This window comes from Ipomoea nil, unplaced genomic scaffold (genome assembly GCF_001879475.1).
Source record: "Ipomoea nil cultivar Tokyo-kokei standard unplaced genomic scaffold, Asagao_1.1 scaffold0804, whole genome shotgun sequence".
NCBI lineage: Eukaryota > Viridiplantae > Streptophyta > Magnoliopsida > Solanales > Convolvulaceae > Ipomoea > Ipomoea nil.
Window position 1 is genome coordinate 816,049 of NW_017617232.1, and position 19,933 is coordinate 835,981.

At 36.1% G+C, this 19,933-nt stretch overlaps 1 protein-coding gene across 5 annotated transcripts; it reads right to left on the minus strand.

Annotated features, from left to right (window-relative positions):
* Nucleotides 1–1,109: 1,109 nt before the first annotated feature.
* Nucleotides 1,110–19,644, minus strand: LOC109177440 (putative late blight resistance protein homolog R1B-14). 5 transcript variants are annotated; one of them, XM_019326824.1, is made up of 6 exons: nt 19,446–19,644; nt 19,181–19,274; nt 15,181–17,398; nt 14,051–14,110; nt 3,146–3,205; nt 1,110–1,417 (listed from the first exon to the last, which is right to left on the minus strand). In XM_019326824.1, the coding sequence occupies exons 3-6, from the start codon at nt 17,366–17,368 to the stop codon at nt 1,326–1,328; spliced, it is 2,400 nt and encodes a 799-aa protein (XP_019182369.1). In that variant the 5' UTR covers nt 17,369–17,398; nt 19,181–19,274; nt 19,446–19,644; the 3' UTR covers nt 1,110–1,325. The 5 variants fall into 5 exon arrangements, with proteins under 5 accessions (XP_019182369.1, XP_019182372.1, XP_019182371.1 ...); XM_019326827.1 differs by having other exon boundaries at nt 1,110–1,463; XM_019326826.1 differs by having other exon boundaries at nt 19,177–19,274.
* Between the last annotated feature and the right edge of the window lie 289 nt (nt 19,645–19,933).

A 19,933-nucleotide genomic window follows, 5' to 3' on the forward strand; every position in this document is an offset into this window, starting at 1 on the left:
TATTTATATGTTGATCCGTATTATATTTATTTTAATGTGTTTAATTTTAAAATTTCTCAAACTGTATATATATGTGTGCGCCTGTGTGGGGGTGTGTGTAATTTAAGTTTAAGTTTGTTAAACTTAAGTTTGTTGTTAAAAATTTTATAATTATAAATTTATTTTAATTTTGATATGTTAAATATAATAAAAATAATAATTGTAATTATAATTATTTATAATGATAATAAATAAAAAAATTATTAAAATATAGTGGAGTAGAATGGTAGGGCAAAAAAAAAAAAAAAACAGAAAAAACTTAAAACGAACTAATGAAGATAAATGTTTTTGAAATTGAGTGAGATAGTGAATGATGATGTGGATATTTGGGACTTTAGGCACACAAAAAATTTGGAGTAAAATTCCACTATTGAGGACGCCTCAGCATGGCCTGAGTCCTGAGATAGCAATGTTGGTTTGAAAAAAAGTCAAAAAATTAAAACCACAATGAAGAAAGTCTTGCAATGAATTTCTTACCATTTTTACATATATGTAAAAAATTTCCAAATCTTAACATAATTTTCTATTCTCTAATGTAATTCCGAATTTTACTTAAATGTTTTTTTTTTTTTTTTTCCTTTGGTTGTGAAAAAAATTTGGAAATAGGACTAGAAAATGAGGTTTACTGTTTTGCATGCATCAATATAATGGATGGAAGTATGCGAATGTGTTAGCGATATTTACAGCCAAAATAAAAAGTATTTTTAATAACATCTCAACATACATTATTTAATTTAGATATGTCCTAAACATTTTTGAAAATAAAACCTTTTTGACATGATAGGTTAATTGGGCTACAATGTATCAAATTTTCAGCTAACATTGTCAAAACAAAGCTTCATCTCTATAATATATTTGGTAATTGTAGAATCAGTCATTTGCTTTATGACGATTAATAAGATTGAATGGTAGGAATTATTTTGCTATTTGAGATTGCACCATGATGGACCTGTAGAAATTATAAGCCCATATATAAACCTTCATCTGTCTTGTTGTGCTCAAAATCAGACCAATGGACCTGTAGTTCTTCTTTTAATGACTTAGAAATATACATATTGAAACCAAAAAAATGTCAAATAACATTTAACCTTTTGCCTTATGCAATTATGAGCATCTAGCCAAAACAGACAAATTACGTGAATATTTAATAATATCTACCCAATTTTGTCTCTTCCTTGCCAAATCCAATCCACACAAAAAAGTCAACAGCCCAATAATTCTACACACAACTGGAATACAAAACAAAAGAAGAAAAAAAGTCCGAACAATTAACGAACCCCAATATTTTAATAGTGGAGTTGTTTATTTCTTTGACCACACTGTACTCCGCCATTTCTGTTGCCCTCCATCCCCTTAGCCATTTCTGTTGCCCTCCACTCTACAAAACAAGAGCTCCTTAGCCTTTTCTGATCTGATGCCCTTCACTTTGCCAACCATTTTACCAAACAAGACCACTCAAATATTTTAATAAAAATGCCTAAAGTTTATAAAACAAGTTAATAGTGATCAATGTGCTTTAATTTTCTACTGAATAAATATAAAGCTATAAAAATTATGCTAGCTAAAATGAAATAAGAATGTTTCTATCTTAATTTATTTGCTCTAAAATGCATGGTTGCAATTGTTTAATTTTGTGTAATATTTAATTTAGTATCAATGAATAAAACTTATATATTTAAGACTATAATATTAAACATAAAATTTTAAATTTTAAAAAAATTAAAATTATTTTTTAAAAAATAAATGAAAGTACAAGAGCTGGTTTGATTGTATACGCAATATATAATATGTAGCAAACAAAATTAAACAACATGCATACAGTTTACAAGTGATAATAAACAGATTAGTTTGGTCAAAACTTGCGGACTAATCTCATATATAAATCTAAGAAAATTAACGGCTGAAAATTAATAAAGAAAAATAGAAAAAAATGCAGTGGCATTTTTGTAATGATGATAGTGCATTTTAAAACGCTTGACATTGCATCTGGAGATAATTAATAGTGGACAAAAACTTGTATGAGACCGTCGGATCCTTGTTTGTCCGTGAGACGGGTCAGTCAAGATGAAATGTAATACTTATAATAATACTAAATCTAGAATAAAATATTTATTACTTATATGTTAAAACATAATACTTTTACATTTTGATGTAAAAGTATTACATTTTTCATCAAAAGTATTACATTATATTTTTCTTTATAAGTGCAGCATTACTTATAAGGGAAAATATAACACATTTGATTAAAAAAGTAAGACATTTACATCAAAATATAAAAGTATTACATTTGTCATCAATAGTATTATGTTTTCCCTTATAAGTAACAAACATTTTGTTCTTGATTTAGTATTACATTTGATATAAGTATTACATTTGCCTATTGACTCACCCCGACCCAACCCGTCTCAAAAATAAGGATCCATGAGACGGTCTCACACAAGTGTAACCCTTAATAGTGTACTATTCTAGATATTGAGTATATTGTGATGCACTATCAAATGTTTCTAAACGAACCATCATAATTACGAAAATTTTACAACATTTTTAATTAATTTTTAACTTTCTATTATCCCAAACAAATAGACGATATTAGTTCACAAGTTCTTCCGGGATACTAATATGATAATAGAAGTGATAACAAGTTGTAATTACATAGTTCACACATCATACTCCTTTACTGCTCACACAGTCTACAGTCACACCTCTTTAGAGCATCTATATCAGTAATTATTGGAAAGATATTGGAATAGTAAATTTGACAAATTGGAGAGAGAAGATAGGAGAGAGAGGGATTGGGGTTCATATGTAATGAAGGGAGCATGGAACAGTAACGTTAGGAAAAGGAAAAGTTGAGACTGTGCGCATTTCGCGCACAACAAATGTCCACACGGGCTCTTGCATTGTCGGCGCACCTGACAATGTGTTTATTATTATTATTATTATTATTATTATTATTATTATTATTATTATTAAAAATCTATTTTGGTTTTTTTTTTTTCTTTTGTTCTCTCCCCTCCCATACTCTCTTTCCTAATTACACATACAAAAACTCCTCAAAAACCACAAAATATCTCCTATTTTATGGATGCTCTTACTTAATTGTTACCTTTAAGCCCTTTTAAATATTGATCAGCTCTTTTATCTTCACACCCTGTCTCTGGATTACCTGTCAATAATTTTGAAAAACAAATGAAGAAACTTAGTAGGACCTTAAGCACACTCGCACAGCACCAAAAGTAGAAATGCATTTAATTGACGATGAAAAAAAAGTTAAGAATCAATCCTAATTTTATATCTGTAAAAAAAAAAATCAAATCAGATTTTAAAAAAACTACGATGATATTTTTATAATTATCGTCAACTTCACTTTATAAACTTGAACACGTAAATATGTCATATGTAACAATTAAATATACAAATATGAATATCTTTACTTTTTAGGAGAACTCCTCAATTGACCTAGCGTTATATATATATATATATATATATATATATATATATATATATATATATATATATGGAAGGGATCATGTGCATTTGAGGCTTTCCGTGCGGTTGTGCTGGTGGACGCACGTTAAGCATTAATCTGACGCACTTAAAGTACACAACACACACATATTAAGTACACAAACAAAACACCTTTAGAACACAACCTCACACATGTTAAGTACAAGTCTCACGCATGTTAAGCACAAAACACACGCACCTTAAGTTTAAAAACAACTCACATTAAGTACACACTCACGCGCATTAAGTACAAAACTCACGCACCTTAAGCACACGACTCACGCACATTAAATATAAAACTCATGCACTTTAAAGTTTCAACAACAACTCACACAACAACTCACATTAAGTACACACTCACGCACATTAAGCACAAAACTCACGCACATTACGTACAAGACTCACGCACATTAAGTACAAAACTCACGCACATTAAACACAAATCTCACTCACATTAAGCACAAGACTCACGCCTATTAAGCACAAAACTCGCGCACATTAATCACCCGCACAACCGCCCAATGTTCGTCTGGCCTGGGCGTTGCCCTGCATTGATGGCCTTTGGCCTTTTGTGTGCGTGTGTTGGGTTTTCTGTTTTTGCAGGTTTACCATGAAGCTTTTATGTTGGAATTGCCAAGGAGCTGCGTCTAGAGGATTTAGACGAGCTTTTCTTTTGTTGGTTAACAAAATTAAGGCCGACGTTGTGGGACTCTTAGAACCAAGGGTCTCAGGAAACACTGCGGATAAAGTCTGCAAAGGATTTGGATTCGAAAACTGGGTTCGTGTAGAAGCTGTGGGCTTCAGCGGGGGCATTTGGCTCCTCTGGAGAAACAACATCAATGTGGATGTCGTTGCTAGATGGTCCCACCAATGTGGGTAGGGTGGTGACCAAAAGCTTAACAATTAATCTTGGAAGATGAAGTGAAAGGTTTTTTTGATTAATGGCTTCATTCATGTCCACTTAATGGGAGATTAAAGTGGGCAAATGAAAAGACAAAAAAGTTGGCTTTGTAAAGCCTATATAAAGGCCATGGATTTGGCTACCTTGGATATGAGAGAGTTCAAGAAGAAGAAAAATAGAGGAGAGAAAATTTGTTGAGATATACAAGTGTGAGAAAATTAGCTGAGAAGAAGTTGGTGGATTTCGTAGAAATTCTTGTGCCTCGGGGTATGTTATTTTCTCTTGTATTTTGTGTTGCCTCTAATCGTTGAATTAGAGAAGCCTCCTCTGTTGTACCCATTATCTATATAGTGGAAGGTTTACTGGCTTGTGCCCGTGGTTTTTTACTCCTTGACTTGAGGAGGTTTTTTCACGTTAAAATTCTTGGTGTTCTTCTTGGTGCCGTTTATTTATTTTCATTGTGCTAATTATATATTCTTGCGAGCTTTCTTCCCAACAACTGGTATCAGAGCCTTGTTCAAGTGTGAAGCTATGGAAGGAAAGTTCAATAGAATTGCAAGTTTGAATGGCACAAATTATCACATATGGAGAAATAAGATAAAAGATCTACTATATGTGATGAAGTTGCATTTACCCGTGTTTGCTACCCAGAAACCTGAAAATAAATCAGATGAAGAGTGAGCCTTTGAGCATGAACAGGTATGTGGTTTTATTCGGCAATTTGTTGAAGATAATGTGTATAACCATATTTGTAGTGAAACCCACGCAAGGACACTGTGGAGTAAACTTGAAGATTTATATGCTTCAAAGACTGGCAACAACAAATTGTTTTATCTCACAAAATTGGTGCAGTTGAGATATAACGAGGGTAGTTCTGTTGCGGATCACTTGAATGAATTTCAAGGGATTGTTGATCAATTGTCAGGTATGGGAGTTAATTTTGATGATGAGGTCCTTGCTCTTATGGTATTAGCATCATTGCCAGATTCTTGGGAGACTTTAAAGATTTCTTTGACTAATTCTGCTCCTAACGGTGTTGTAACAATGGAACTTGTTAAAAGTGGTGTCCTGAATGAAGAGATGAGACGAAGGTCACAAGGTACTTCCTCTCAACATTCAGAGGTCTTGGCTACAACAAATAGGGGGAGAAGTCAAAGCAAGGGTCCAAGGAGTAAAGATAAAAACAGAGATAACAGTAGAGGTAAATCTAATAAATTTGCTAATGTTGAATGTTATCATTGTCACAAAAAGGGGCATATTAAGAAATTTTGCCGACTACGGAAGAAAGAAAATCAGAAAAATAAAGACTCTGAAAAGAATAATGGTAGTGATGATGATAGTGTAGCTGCTACAGTTGAACATGATTTTCTTATCTTCTATGATGGTGACACAGATGCCATTAATTTGGCAAGTCATGATACAAACTGGGTAATTGATAGTGGTGCATCCATTCATGCTATAACTCGAAAGGATTATTTTTGTTAGTTATGCAACAGGTGATTTTGGAGTTGTGAAAATGGGCAATGATGGTAATGCAAAGATTGTTGGTGTTGGCGATGTTCAGTTAGAAACCAACAATGGCACCAAGTTGCTTCTGAAAAATGTGAAGCATGTTCCAGATATCAGGTATAATTTAATTTCTGCTGGAAAATTAGATGATGAAGGGTATTGTAATACTTTCCAAAATGGCCAATGGAAACTCACAAGAAGTTCTCTAGTTGTGGCTCGAGGCACAAAGTGTTCTACACTTTATGTTTTACAGGCCAAGATCTCAGGAAATATTGTCAATACGGTTGAGAACGATGATACGAATGATATATGGCATAAGAGGCTTGCACATATATCTGAGGAGAGGATGTCCATGCTGGTCAGAAAAAAGAGCTTAGCTGGGTTGAACAATGTTCATTTGAAGAGGTGTGCTCATTGTCTAGTAGGGAAGCAGAACCGAGTATCCTTTAAAAGTTCTGATGAGACTAAGAAGAAACCAGAGGTATTGGAACTGATACACTCTAATGTGTGTGGACCTTTCAAAACTAGGTCACTTGGTGGTGCTCGCTATTTTGTTACCTTCATTGATGACTGCTCAAGGAAATTATGGGTTTATTCTTTGAGGCATAAAAGTCAAGTTGTGGACATATTCAAGCAATTTCATGCCCTAGTTGAGAGACAGACTGGGAAGAAGCTAAAATGCATAAAGTCAGATAATGGAGGAGAGTATATTGGGCCACTCAATAGGTATTGCGTAGAGCAGGGTATTCGCCATAAGAAAACACCACCAAAGACTCCTCAGTTAAATGGTGTTGCTGAGAGGATGAACAGGACTTTGATTGAGAGAGTTAGATGCTTGTTGTCACATGCAAAGTTACCAAAGACATTCTAGGCTGAGGCACTAAGTACTGTTGCGCATGTGTTGAATCTCTCACCATGTGCTCCTTTAAGGTTTGACATACCAAATCGGGTATGGACAGGAAATGATGTTTCCTATGATTATCTACGTGTCTTCGGGTGCAAAGCATTTGTACACATTTCGAAAGATGAAAGATCGAAACTTGATGTTAAGACACGACAGTGTGTGTTTATTGGCTATGGTCTAGATGACTTTGGCTACAAATTTTATGATCCGGTTGAAAAGAAGCTTGTGAGAAGCCGAGATGCTGTGTTCGTGGAGAATCAAACCATAGAGGATATTGACCGGGTTAAAGAATTGGGATCTCATAATGGTGATTCAGTTGATACTGAGATAGTACCTCCAACAGTGGTTCCTGAAGAGGTTGGAGAGGAGGACCAAATTGAGCAGCAAGATGTTACTGATGCTTCCATTAATGATGATGAACTCCCAGTTCCAGAAGCTTCAACTCCACCTCAGCTTCGAAGAAGTTCAAGAGTTAGACAGCCTTCCACAAGGTACTCTTCTGATATTTATAAAATTAATTTTGTTGATAATAGTGAACCAGAATGTTATGCAGAAGCTGTGGAGGATGAACACAAGGAAAAGTGGATTGAAGCCATGAAAGATGAGATGAAATCCTTGTATGAGAATAATACCTTTGAGTTAGTAAAGCCACCTAAAGGTAAGAGAGCTTTGACAAACAAGTGGGTGTACAGAGTAAAGCAGGAAGAACACTCTCCACGACCACGGTACAAAGCTAGACTAGTTGTCAAGGGATTCAACCAGAGAAAAGGTATTGACTTTGATGAGATATTTTCTCCTGTGGTTAAGATGTCTTCCATTCGTGTTGTTCTTGGACTAGCAGCCAGCCTAGATTTAGAAATTGAGCAAATGGATGTAAAGACTGCTTTTCTTCATGGTGATTTAGATGAAGAAATATACATGGAGCAGCCAGAGGGTTTTGAAGTCAAGGGAAAAGAGGACTATGTCTGTAAGCTAAAAAAGAGCCTATATGGCTTAAAACAGGCACCAAGGCAATGGTACAAGAAGTTTGAGTCAGTTATGGCGCAACAAGGTTACATGAAGACTACTTCTGACCATTGTGTGTTCTTTCAGAAATTCTCTGATGATGATTTTATTATGCTTCTGTTGTACGTCGATGATATGTTGATCTTCGGCAAGAGTGCTTCTAGAATTAATCAACTAAAGGAACAGTTGAGCAAGTCTTTTGCTATGAAAGATTTGGGGCCAGCAAAACAGATTCTTGGGATAAGAATTACACGAGACAGGAATGCCAGGAAGTTGTGGTTGTCTCAGGAGAAGTACATTGAGAAAATACTTTGCAGGTTTAACATGGACAATGCTAAAGCGGTTAGTTCTCCTCTTGCTAATCACTTTAAATTAAGTAGTAAGCAAAGTCCTTCTACAGAGGAAGAAAAGGCAAGTATGCAACAAGTCCCTTACAATTCAGCAGTTGGTAGTTTAATGTATGCTATGGTATGTACAAGGCCAGATATTGCTCATGCAGTTGGCGTTGTCAGTAGGTTCCTTTCTAATTCTGGCAAGGAACATTGGATGGCTGTTAAATGGATTTTCAGATATCTTAGAGGTACTTCTAAATTATGCTTATGTTTTGGTTCTAGTAAGTCTATGTTGCTTGGATACACAGATGCAGACATGGCAGGTGACATTGACTCTAGAAAGTCGACTTCGGGATATCTAATAACATTTGCAGAGGGAGCAGTATCATGGCAGTCTAAGTTACAAAAGTGTGTTGCACTTTCTACCACAGAGGCTGAGTTTATTGCAGCAACTGAAGCTTGTAAAGAGTTGCTATGGATGAAGAAATTTCTTCAAGAACTCGGGATCAAACAAGACAAATATGAGTTATTTTGTGATAGTCAGAGTGCTATACACCTTGGTAAGAATTCCTCTTTCCATTCAAGATCGAAACATATCGATGTAAGATATCACTGGATACGAGATGTTTTGGAGATGAACCAGTTACAACTTGTAAAGATCCATACAGATGAAAATGGGTCTGACATGTTAACAAAGTCATTACCAAGGGAAAAGCTTGAGATATGTCGTTCAGCTGCAGGGATGCAAGTCCCTCCCACATTGGCGTGAGGGGGAGTTTGTTGCTAGATGGTCCCACCAATGTGGGTAGGGTGGTGACCAAAAGCTTAACAATTAATCTTGGAAGATGAAGTGAAAGGTTTTTTGATTAATGACTTCATTCATGTCCACTTAATGGGAGATTAAAGTGGGCAAATGAAAAGACAAAAAAGTTGGCTTTGTAAAGCCTATATAAAGGCCATGGATTTGGCTACCTTGGATATGAGAGAGTTCAAGAAGAAGAAAAAGAGAGGAGAGAAAATTTGTTGAGATATACAAGTGTGAGAAAATTAGCCGAGAAGAAGTTGGTGGATTTCGTAGAAATTCTTGTGCCTCGGGGTATGTTATTTTCTCTTGTATTTTGTGTTGCCTCTAATCGTTGAATTAGAGAAGCCTCCTCTGTTGTACCCATTATCTATATAGTGGAAGGTTTACTGGCTTGTGCCCGTGGTTTTTTACTCCTTGACTTGAGGAGGTTTTTCCACGTTAAAATTCTTGGTGTTCTTCTTGGTGCCGTTTATTTATTTTCATTGTGCTAATTATATATTCTTGCGAGCTTTCTTCCCAACAATCACTACCAATCCTCAGTTTTTGATGACGAGAATCAGCCAAGGAAATCGCAATATGGGGCTGGTTTCGTTTGTTTACGGAAGTCCGGTGCATAATTTAAGGAAGAAGCTTTGGGAGAGTCTTTCGCATGAGAACCTGAATCTTAATGAAGAATGGCTAACAGTGGGAGACTATAACGCCATTACTTGCATGGAAGATGTCAGCAATAAGGACAATTTTCAAAATCACAGATGCGCAGGTATGAATCAATGGATTAATAAAGAAGGTTTAATTGACTTAGGTTTTTGTGGTGCCAGGTACACGTGGACGCGAGGAAAAGATACAACTACATTTATTGGAGCAAGACTCGACCGTGCTCTCTGTAATCTAGATTGGATCACTCGATATCCAGAGACAAAGATTTCTCATTTGACGCGCGTCTGCTCCGACCATTCTCCAATTCTAGTGGAAACTGAGGCTGCCAGGGACAAGGATTTTATTCGCAACTTCCATTTCCAAGCAGCTTGGACCAGGCACCCAAGTTTCTTGAACGTGGTGGAGAATAGATGGAATTCGAATGGAACCATTCAAGAAAATATCTTGAACATGCAGACTCGATGCATGAACTGGAACAGGGAAGAATTCGGCAACATTGAGAGAAGGAAAAGGAGATTAATTGCAAGAATCGATGGTATCCAAAGGAGCTTAAATAATCAGCAGAGTAATGGGCTTATTAATCTTGAGAGGAAGCTACGAGTAGAGCTGGACGAAACCCTCTATCAAGAAGAGCTAAAATGGTTTCAAAAATCTAAGGAGGACTGGATCCTCTCGGGTGATTTGAATACCAAGTTTTATCACGCAGCTACCATGGTGCGACGCACTAGGAATAAAATTTCTGGACTGAAGAACAACAACGAAGAGTGGGTGTATGACAAGGGCCAACTAGAGGCAATGGTTCAGAACTTTTATGTCAAGCTTTACTCAAAAGATATGGACAATGATATCATTGAGGTTGACACTGGGGCCTTTCCAAGAATAGAAGAGCACAAGTGGACAACTATGAATAGACAAGTCACCAAAGAGGAAGTTAAGGAAGCACTTATGGCGATGGCACCACTCAAAGCTCCTGGCCCAGATGGTTTCCACGCCATGTTTTACCAAAAATCCTGGAATGTTGTTGGAGATTGCATGTATAAGCTGGTTCAGGATTTCTTCACGAATGGAACCTTTTCAGAAGGCCTCAACGAGACAAATATCGTCCTCATCCCCAAAGTACAAAGCCCGGGGAAGGTTACTCAGCTTAGGCCAATTAGCCTTTGCAATGTAGCATATAAGCTCATCACAAAGGTCATGACTAATAGACTCAAAAGCATCATGCCGGACCTTATCAGCCCAAACCAGAGCAGTTTTGTCTCCGAACGACAAATCACTGATAATATAGTGATCTATCAGGAAATTCTTCACACCATCCGCACTGTGAAGAGTCAAAAAGGATATATGGTCCTAAAAATAGATCTAGAAAAAGCCTACGACCGCCTGGATTGGAACTTCATCAGGTCCACTCTCCGGGGGATTGGGATTAATAGCACCTGGATTAGGAACATCATGCATTGCATGGAGACAGCGGGGATGACAATTCTCTGGGAAGGAAAGAAGCTTCAAAGGTTCAAGCCGGAACGAGGGGTCAGGCAAGGTGACTCAATTTCACCCTACCTCTTCGTTCTTTGCATTGAAAGACTAAGCCACATTATAAATGAGGCAGTGAACCAAGGCAAATGGAAAGGAATAAAGGCGTCAAAAAAAGGACCGAGCATTTCCCATCTCTTTTTCGCCGACGATATGGTGCTATTTGCAGAGGCTAACGAGAACCAAATCAGAACAATCATGGAATGCCTCGACACTTTCTGTAAGTTATCTGGACAGAGAGTCAATAAGCTTAAATCTAACATCTTCTTTTCAAGTAATGTTGACAGGGACGAAGCAGAAAAACTGGCAACACTCGCTGGAATTCCAATTACAAGCGACCTTGGTAGATATCTTGGGGTACCATCGTTACATGGAAGAATAAAAAAAGACCATTGTAAATCAATTTTAGACCGTGTTCAAAGCCGGTTGGAAGGGTGGAAGGCTCGGTTCCTTAGCTTAGCCGGGAGACAGGTGTTAGCACAATCAGTGCTCAACGCTATTCCATCATATGCCATGCAGACCATGCTTCTACCCAAAGGAATATGTGACGCCATTGACAAATCAACTAGGAATTTCTTATGGGGCGGGGATGGCACCAAGAGGAAAACTAGCCTCGTTAAATGGGACACGGTAATTATGTCAAAGGAAAATGAAGGGCTTGGAATCAAGTCTATGCGCAATCTAAACATGTCTCTTCTAACAAAGCTTGGGTGGCGGCTGTTGAAAGAAGGTGACAAAACTTGGGCCCAAGTCATCACCAACAAATATATGATGAATGGTGCTAGCATCTCAAACATGAAGAAGAAGAGAAATGAATCCAATGTGTGGAAAGGTATTTGTGCTGCTGCGCCTATCCTGGAAAAAGGGACGACGAAGGTAGTAAGGAATGGAAAAGGATCTTACTTCTGGACGGACTGCTGGATTGGTGAGGAGCCATTGCGAAAGTGGATAATTGGACCTCTTAATAAACACGATGAGGAGATGAAGGTTGCAGATGTTTGGAACTCGAGAGGGAACTGGAATTGGGAAAGCATTGATGTTGCACTTCATCCGGAAAAACGCAAGGAAATGGCAGCAAAGGTAATTCTGAACGATGATCGCAAGCAAGACGTCATAGGTTGGGGGCCAACCGAAGACAATGTTTTTTCAACGAAAACTGCCTACAGCTTATCCATGCATGAATCTGACGGCATGGGAGAAAAGGGATGGAAAGAATTATGGAAGCTTCAAATCCCAAATAGGATAAGATCCTTCCTTTGGCTCGTCAAACACAGGAGGATCATGTGTAACTCAGAAAGGAAAAAACGAGGTTTCACTTCCGACGAGCAGTGCATCATATGTGGTGCAGCGTGTGAAGACGTCGAACATACAATTAGAAATTGCCCGGCAGCTGAGGCCATATGGAAGAGAGTCAACATCCTGGAGAATCCAGGTCTGTCTATTACTACGAACTTCAATGATTGGCTTACTACTAATCTGACAGGTCGCCTAGGAGGACAGGGAAGGAAGAGGAGAAAAGCCAGATTTGCAATAACGGCATGGTGGATTTGGAAGTGGCGGAACGAGATGGTGTTCAAAGGAGAGACGTAGAAGATAAGCTCACGTGGCTACAAGCTCAGTTCCGTGAGATTGAGGCGGTCATGGAACGACAGGCAGGACCGGGAGAAAGAACCAATAGAGACGGTAGACGAAGGCATCCATGGAGCCCCCCAGCGGACGAATGGATTAAAGTAAACACTGATGGCAGAATGGATGCAAACAAGCAGGCCACTTGTGGCGGAATCTTTAGAAACGCAGGAGCTGAATTCCTTGGGGCGTTCTCGAAACGGATAGGGACATGTGGAGCACTGGAGGCTGAACTGTGGGGAATCCTTACGGGGATGGAGAAAGCATGGGAGAAAGGCTATAAAAAAGTGTCTTTTGAATCTGATTGCAAAAAGGCAGTGGAGCTTATTACTGATACAGGAGATTTCGAAGGGGAGGCCAGGAACATTGTCGACCTTTGCAAAGCTCTACAAAGCAGGAATTGGGAGATTACTTTCAACCATATTCCGAGAGAACAAAACAGAGTAGCTGACGCGTTAACGAGAGAAGCTTGCAATAACGACAACGAGTTTAAGTGGTTCGATTGCCCACCAAGGAACATTAAAAAATTATTGCGTGAAGATGAGATTGGCCTTCTTGGTGCTCAGAGCATTGTGAGGATCAGCTATTGATCTAGGATTTAATCCCCCCTCCTTTCAAAAAAAAAAAAAAATGAACCATCATAATTACGAAAATTTTACAACATTTTTAATTAATTTTTAACTTTTTATTATCCCAAACAAATAGACGACATTAGTTCACAAGTTCTTCCGGGATACTAATATGATAATAGAAGTGATAACAAGTTGTAATTACATAGTTCACACATCATACTCCTTTACTGCTCACACAGTCTACAGTCACACCTCTTTAGAGCATCTATATCAGTAATTATTGGAGAGATATTGGAATAGTAAATTTGACAAATTGGAGAGAGAAGATAGGAGAGAGAGGGATTGGGGTTCATATGTAATGAAGGGAGCATGGAACAGTAACGTTAGGAAAAGGAAAAGTTGAGACTGTGCGCATTTCGCGCACAACAAATGTCCACACGGGCTCTTGCATTGTCGGCGCACCTGACAATGTGTTTATTATTATTATTATTATTATTATTATTATTATTATTATTATTATTATTATTATTAAAAATCTATTTTGGTTTTTTTTTTCTTTTGTTCTCTCCCCTCCCATACTCTCTTTCCTAATTACACATACAAAAACTCCTCAAAAACCACAAAATATCTCCTATTTTATGGATGCTCTTACTTAATTGTTACCTTTAAGCCCTTTTAAATATTGATCAGCTCTTTTATCTTCACACCCTGTCTCTGGATTACCTATCAATAATTTTGAAAAACAAATGAAGAAACTTAGTAGGACCTTAAGCACACTCGCACAGCACCAAAAGTAGAAATGCATTTAATTGACGATGAAAAAAAAAATTAAGAATCAATCCTAATTTTATATCTGTAAAAAAAAAAAAATCAAATCAGATTTTAAAAAAACTACGATGATATTTTTATAATTATCGTCAACTTCACTTTATAAACTTGAACACGTAAATATGTCATATGTAACAATTAAATATACAAATATGAATATCTTTACTTTTTAGGAGAACTCCTCAATTGACCTAGCATTATATATATATATGGAAGAGATCATGTGCATTTGAGGCTTTCCGTGTGGTTGTGCTGGTGGACGCACGTTAAGCATTAATCTGACGCACTTAAAGTACACTACACACACATATTAATTACACAAACAAAACACCTTTAGAACACAACCTCACACATGTTAAGTACAAGTCTCACGCATGTTAAGCACAAAACACACGCACCTTAAGTTTAAAAACAACTCACATTAAGTACACACTCACGCGCATTAAGTACAAAACTCACGCACCTTAAACACACGACTCACGCACATTAAACATAAAACTCATGCACTTTAAAGTTTCAACAACAACTCACACAGCAACTCACATTAAGTACACACTCACGCACATTAAACACAAAACTCACGCACATTACGTACAAGACTCACGCACATTAAGTACAAAATTCACGCACATTAAACACAAATCTCACTCACATTAAGCACAAGACTCACGCCTATTAAGCACAAAACTCGCGCACATTAATCACCCGCACAACCGCACGGAAAACACTTAAATGCATCTGAACCTGAACATATATATATATATATATATATATATATATATATATATATATATATATATATATATATATATATATATATTATTGGCTTATTGTTTTAGAGAAAATAATTTTTAAAAATTTATGAGATATAATAATTTTTATTATCATATAAAAAAAATTAAATTATCATCTTTCTAATAGTTATAATAGATATTAGAGTGAATTGAAGATCACATTTCACTTACTTGATATAATCTCGACATTAAGTAGCTCATTTCCTATGTATCGTCCAGCTTTCTCAATTTTCTCCACTGAACTTTGAGTGATATTTTGGCAGCTACGCAGATTGAGTAGTTTCAATGTTAAAATATCTCCCAATATATAAGGCACCACCAATAACTTGTCACAATAATCCAAAATTACTTGCTCAAGACAAGGAAAAGACTCTTCACTGCAAATATTCCAAATTATAATATCAAGATGGTCTAGTTGGAGGTATTTTAGTTTGTGGAATTGGGTTTCCTCATCCACATTCCATTCTAAACCCTCCTCAAACTTGCAACACGCTAGTATTAGAGCCTCGAGATTGGAGAGTTGTGCAATTACTGAAATTGCTGACGACGAAAGAGTGATACCCTCCAAATTTATTTCCTTAATACTTGACGGAAACTTGGTGAGTTTAAGATCTTCAAGAAGATGTGGATTCCCATGCTTATGCGGATTATGATTGCAATTATTGCATAACCAAAGAGATTGAAGATGATGGAGAATGTCAATTTCAGCAAATGAACATGATGGCAAGGCGAGACAGCTCAAATATTTGAGATAGGGAAGCTTCCTCAATAAATGCTCATCCCTTGTACTCAGAGAAGTTTTCAAATCTAAGGTCTGTAAGACTTCTGAACCAGAAAATGTTTCAATAAGTGGAGTTGGAAGTGTTGGGCATGAATCACAATCATAGTGGTGGATAATCATATGTCTCAAACTTTTCATATTCCAAAAATATTTTGGCAAATGCAAATCCTTGTATGAAGTCAACTTTAATGTTATGAGACCCTTCAGATTTTGCAGTGACAATGGTGAGACAGAACCACATCCACATAGATAGAGAGCTAGGTATCTCAGATGAATTAGTGAGTTAATTTCAGATAAAATTAACTTATCCACACCAATGAACTCTAAATCCAAGATTGTGAGATGTTCAAATTTTTCCGCAACCCATGAGCCATTATAAACCTTAGCACCATTGTTTCTGTACACCTTTGGGTAACCCAAAAGTGTGTGGATAGAAGAATTCCATGGTACCAATTCATTAGGAATCTCATTATCACCATATCTATGGAAAGATATTCGGTGTGGAGTACATTTCAGAGTTGGATTCAACTTATCTTCCATCTTAATTATGTGCAAGAAATTATCCTCTTTAACTTTAGCTAAGCAAAAATCACGTACCAAATCATGAACAACGCATGATAAGATGCCACCATCGTACTTCCTTTCAGAAACCATTATTAAGTTACTGCCAACCAGATGGTTCAAGCAATACTCTGCCGTGTCTTCTACTCTCTCCTCCTTAATGTCTATGAACCCTTCAGATATCCATAGTTTTATTAGATTGGAAACATCAATTCTTTTATCCTTTGGGAATGCTGCAAAGTAAAGTAAGCAATCTTTCAAATTATATGATAAACGGTGGTAACTAAGTTTTATCGCATCATTGCTAAGTATTCCACCTCGAAGTTCAGGATATGAGTTTAAAGCAACAAGAAATTTATGCCACATTTGCTCACTCTTTTCAACTCTATCAAGAAGATCAGCTACTAAACCAACTACTAAAGGTAGTCCCCCACATTTTTTAGATATTTCTCTTCCAACATTTTCAAGCTCTCCAGGGCATCTGCTCCCTTTAAATAACTTCACTTGCAATAATTCCCAGCTCTCATCAACAGTGAAGAAAGGAAGACAAATATGTTTGGCATCAGAAACCACCTTTTCTTGTCTGCTTGTTAAAACAATTCTACTTCTATTGTCATATGAGGGAAAAACTCTATTTAACTCTTCCCATGCTTTAACACTCCAAATATCATCCAACACTATGAGGTATCTCCTTCCCATCAAACTTTTGCGAAGCTCTTCAGCTACATTGCCAATCTCTATCTCCCTACCACTTACTTGTTTGTATATTTTGTTCAACAAGTCCTTGTAATCATATTCTTGAGAAACTATACACCATGCACGATTGTCAAAATGGTTGGCTACATTTTTCTCCTCATACACTCTCCTAGCCAGAGTTGTCTTTCCCAATCCACTCATGCCTGTAATTAAAACAACTTCTCTCTCCTTTGACCCATAAATAAGCTGATTTATGATTGTTTCTGCTTCCTTCTTGAAGCCCACAGCTTTATCATTATATGGATTAGAGATGTTTGGCATCTTTCTAATCTCAAATACGTTGTATTGTGTCTAGAATTATAGGGTTTAGTTAGAAATATATATATGTATTCAAATGTCAATCATAATTAAAAAATAAAAAAAAAAGCAAAAAATAAAAAAATAAAAAAAAATTGATAAGGCAAAAACTTGTGCGAGACCTAGATCCTTGTTGATCGGGTTGGATCGAGAAAATGTAATATTTGTATTGAAAAATGTAATATTAATAAGCAATAAAATGTTTATTATTTATATGGGAAAGTATAATACTTTTGAAGAAAATAGAATACTTTACATTTTTATAAATAAGAAACACTTTATTCCTTGTTAATATTACATTTTTCAGTATTATATTTCAATATTGACCTGACTCGACGCATTTCACAGATCTTTATCCGTGATATGATCTTTCACAAGTGTGACCCAAGTTATAAGATTAAGGAAATGATGAAAAGATGAACGTTATGCTGTGAGCACGTGCCCACCTTGCAAGGTGGACACGTTTCCATATCCATAATTTCTATACTGTAGATTCATAAAATTTATACTTTATATTCATAATTTCTAAACCGTAGATTCATAATTTAAATACAGTAAGTTCATAATTTCTATACAGTAGATTCATAATTTCTATACTGTAGATTCATAATATCTGTATTATAAATTAATAATTTCTGTACTGTAAATTCATAATTTCTAAACTGTATAGTTATCAAATTATGAACATATAATTCTCTGATTTGTGAAAACAGAGTTCAACCATTGGAATCTAAACTATAAATTTTATGAATCTACAGTATAAATTTTATGAATCTATAGTATAGAAATTATGAATATAGAACCGTGCCCATGACATAATTTGCCATGAAAAGAGAAGAGTGTATAGCTAGCACTCGAGCGTATATATAAATTAATACTAAACTTTTTACTTTTTATGAAACATAAATGTATCTTTTAGAAAATATGTTTATATATATATATATATATATATATATATATATATATATATATATATATATATATATAAAAAGAGATCACATGCAGATTCTGTGCCCAGGTGAAAGATGGGGTTAAATGATGGTCGTTGATCTCGCTAAAAATGACCGTCCAGATTGAACACAGATTAAAAAAAAAAAAAAAAAAAAAAAAAACGCGGTGACAATTTGGTCTTTTTGCGTTTAGGTCATACTTAAGGTGCGTGGTTTTACTTGTTAAGGAGCATGGTTTCTGTGCTTAAGGTGCATCGGTTCTTCTGTCGAGAACTTAAGGTGCATTTTTGTTGAAACTTAAGATGCGTTGGTCTAAAGCTTTAGGTGCGTGGTTTTACTTCTTAAGGTGCGTGGTTTGTGTGCTTAAGGTGCGTCAATTGTTGAAACTTATGGTGCGTTGGTCTAAAGTTTTAGGTGCGTGATTTTCCTTCTTAAGGTGCTTTGTTTATGTACTTAGGTGCGTCAGTTATAATACTTAAGGTGCGCCATTTTAAAACTTTAGGTGCATGGTTTGTATTTTTTAAGGTGAATGGTTTGCGTATTAAGGTGCGTCATTTTAATGTTTAAGGTTAAGGTGCGTGGTTTCTTTTCAAACACACTTTTTTTAAAAAAAAGTTTTTATTGATTTGAGCCGTTCTAGATTTGATCAACGGCTCAAATCAAAGCGCATGTTTTCACCTGAGCAAATTTCAACCCCAAATCTCGTGTATGTGTAGGTCCATAAACATGTGGACAAATCCAAACCATTAAGATCTAACTGTAAAAAATAAACCAAACTTTAATTTGTAATATTTATGAAAATTCATACCAGCAAGAGCTTACCAACCTTTGTAAGTGTGCACAAACTTTAATCTCAAGATAAACCCTTTGAGCTGATTGAAAGAACTCAAAGAAGTAACTTGGCAAAGATTATAATTTGCCTATAAAGATGAAAGGAAAGCATCCTCAGATTCACACTAACCAACCATTCATAAACTAATTTAATGAACATTACAGAGCCAACTACACAGCAGTAAAAGCTAAGTAAACAAGTGAGGGGTGAAATAACTACTTTACTAACAATAAAATATTATATTTCAAAATCGACTTACTTCTGATCTGATCTGTAAGTGAATGGGTAGGGAAATGAATTTCAGAGCGAGTATCCAATATCTTTAATTGACTGCAGATTTCTTAAAGTAGAAAAAAGAGTAAGCTAGGAAATAGAGATCAGAGAAGAGACAGCATTTGGTAGAAGAAGAGGAATTGAGTGCTTTATATGAAAAGAGATTGCTACAGATAATTGAAGGAGAAAGGCTTATATATATATATATATATATATATATATATAGAGAGAGAGAGAGAGAGAGTAGAGTTCAGGTGCGGCTGCGCATTTCTGTGTAATCAATGTGGCCGCACCAATAGTTATGTAAATATGCACAACAACAAAGTACACAAATTAGATATGCATCGCCAAAAGTGCACCATTAGGTATGAATAAAAACACTACACAATGTTCGGAAATGCACAATTAAGCGTGGAGAGTTATGGTGCATTTTTATGAGTGTGTTGTGCATTTTTTGTTGTATGTGTGCATTTC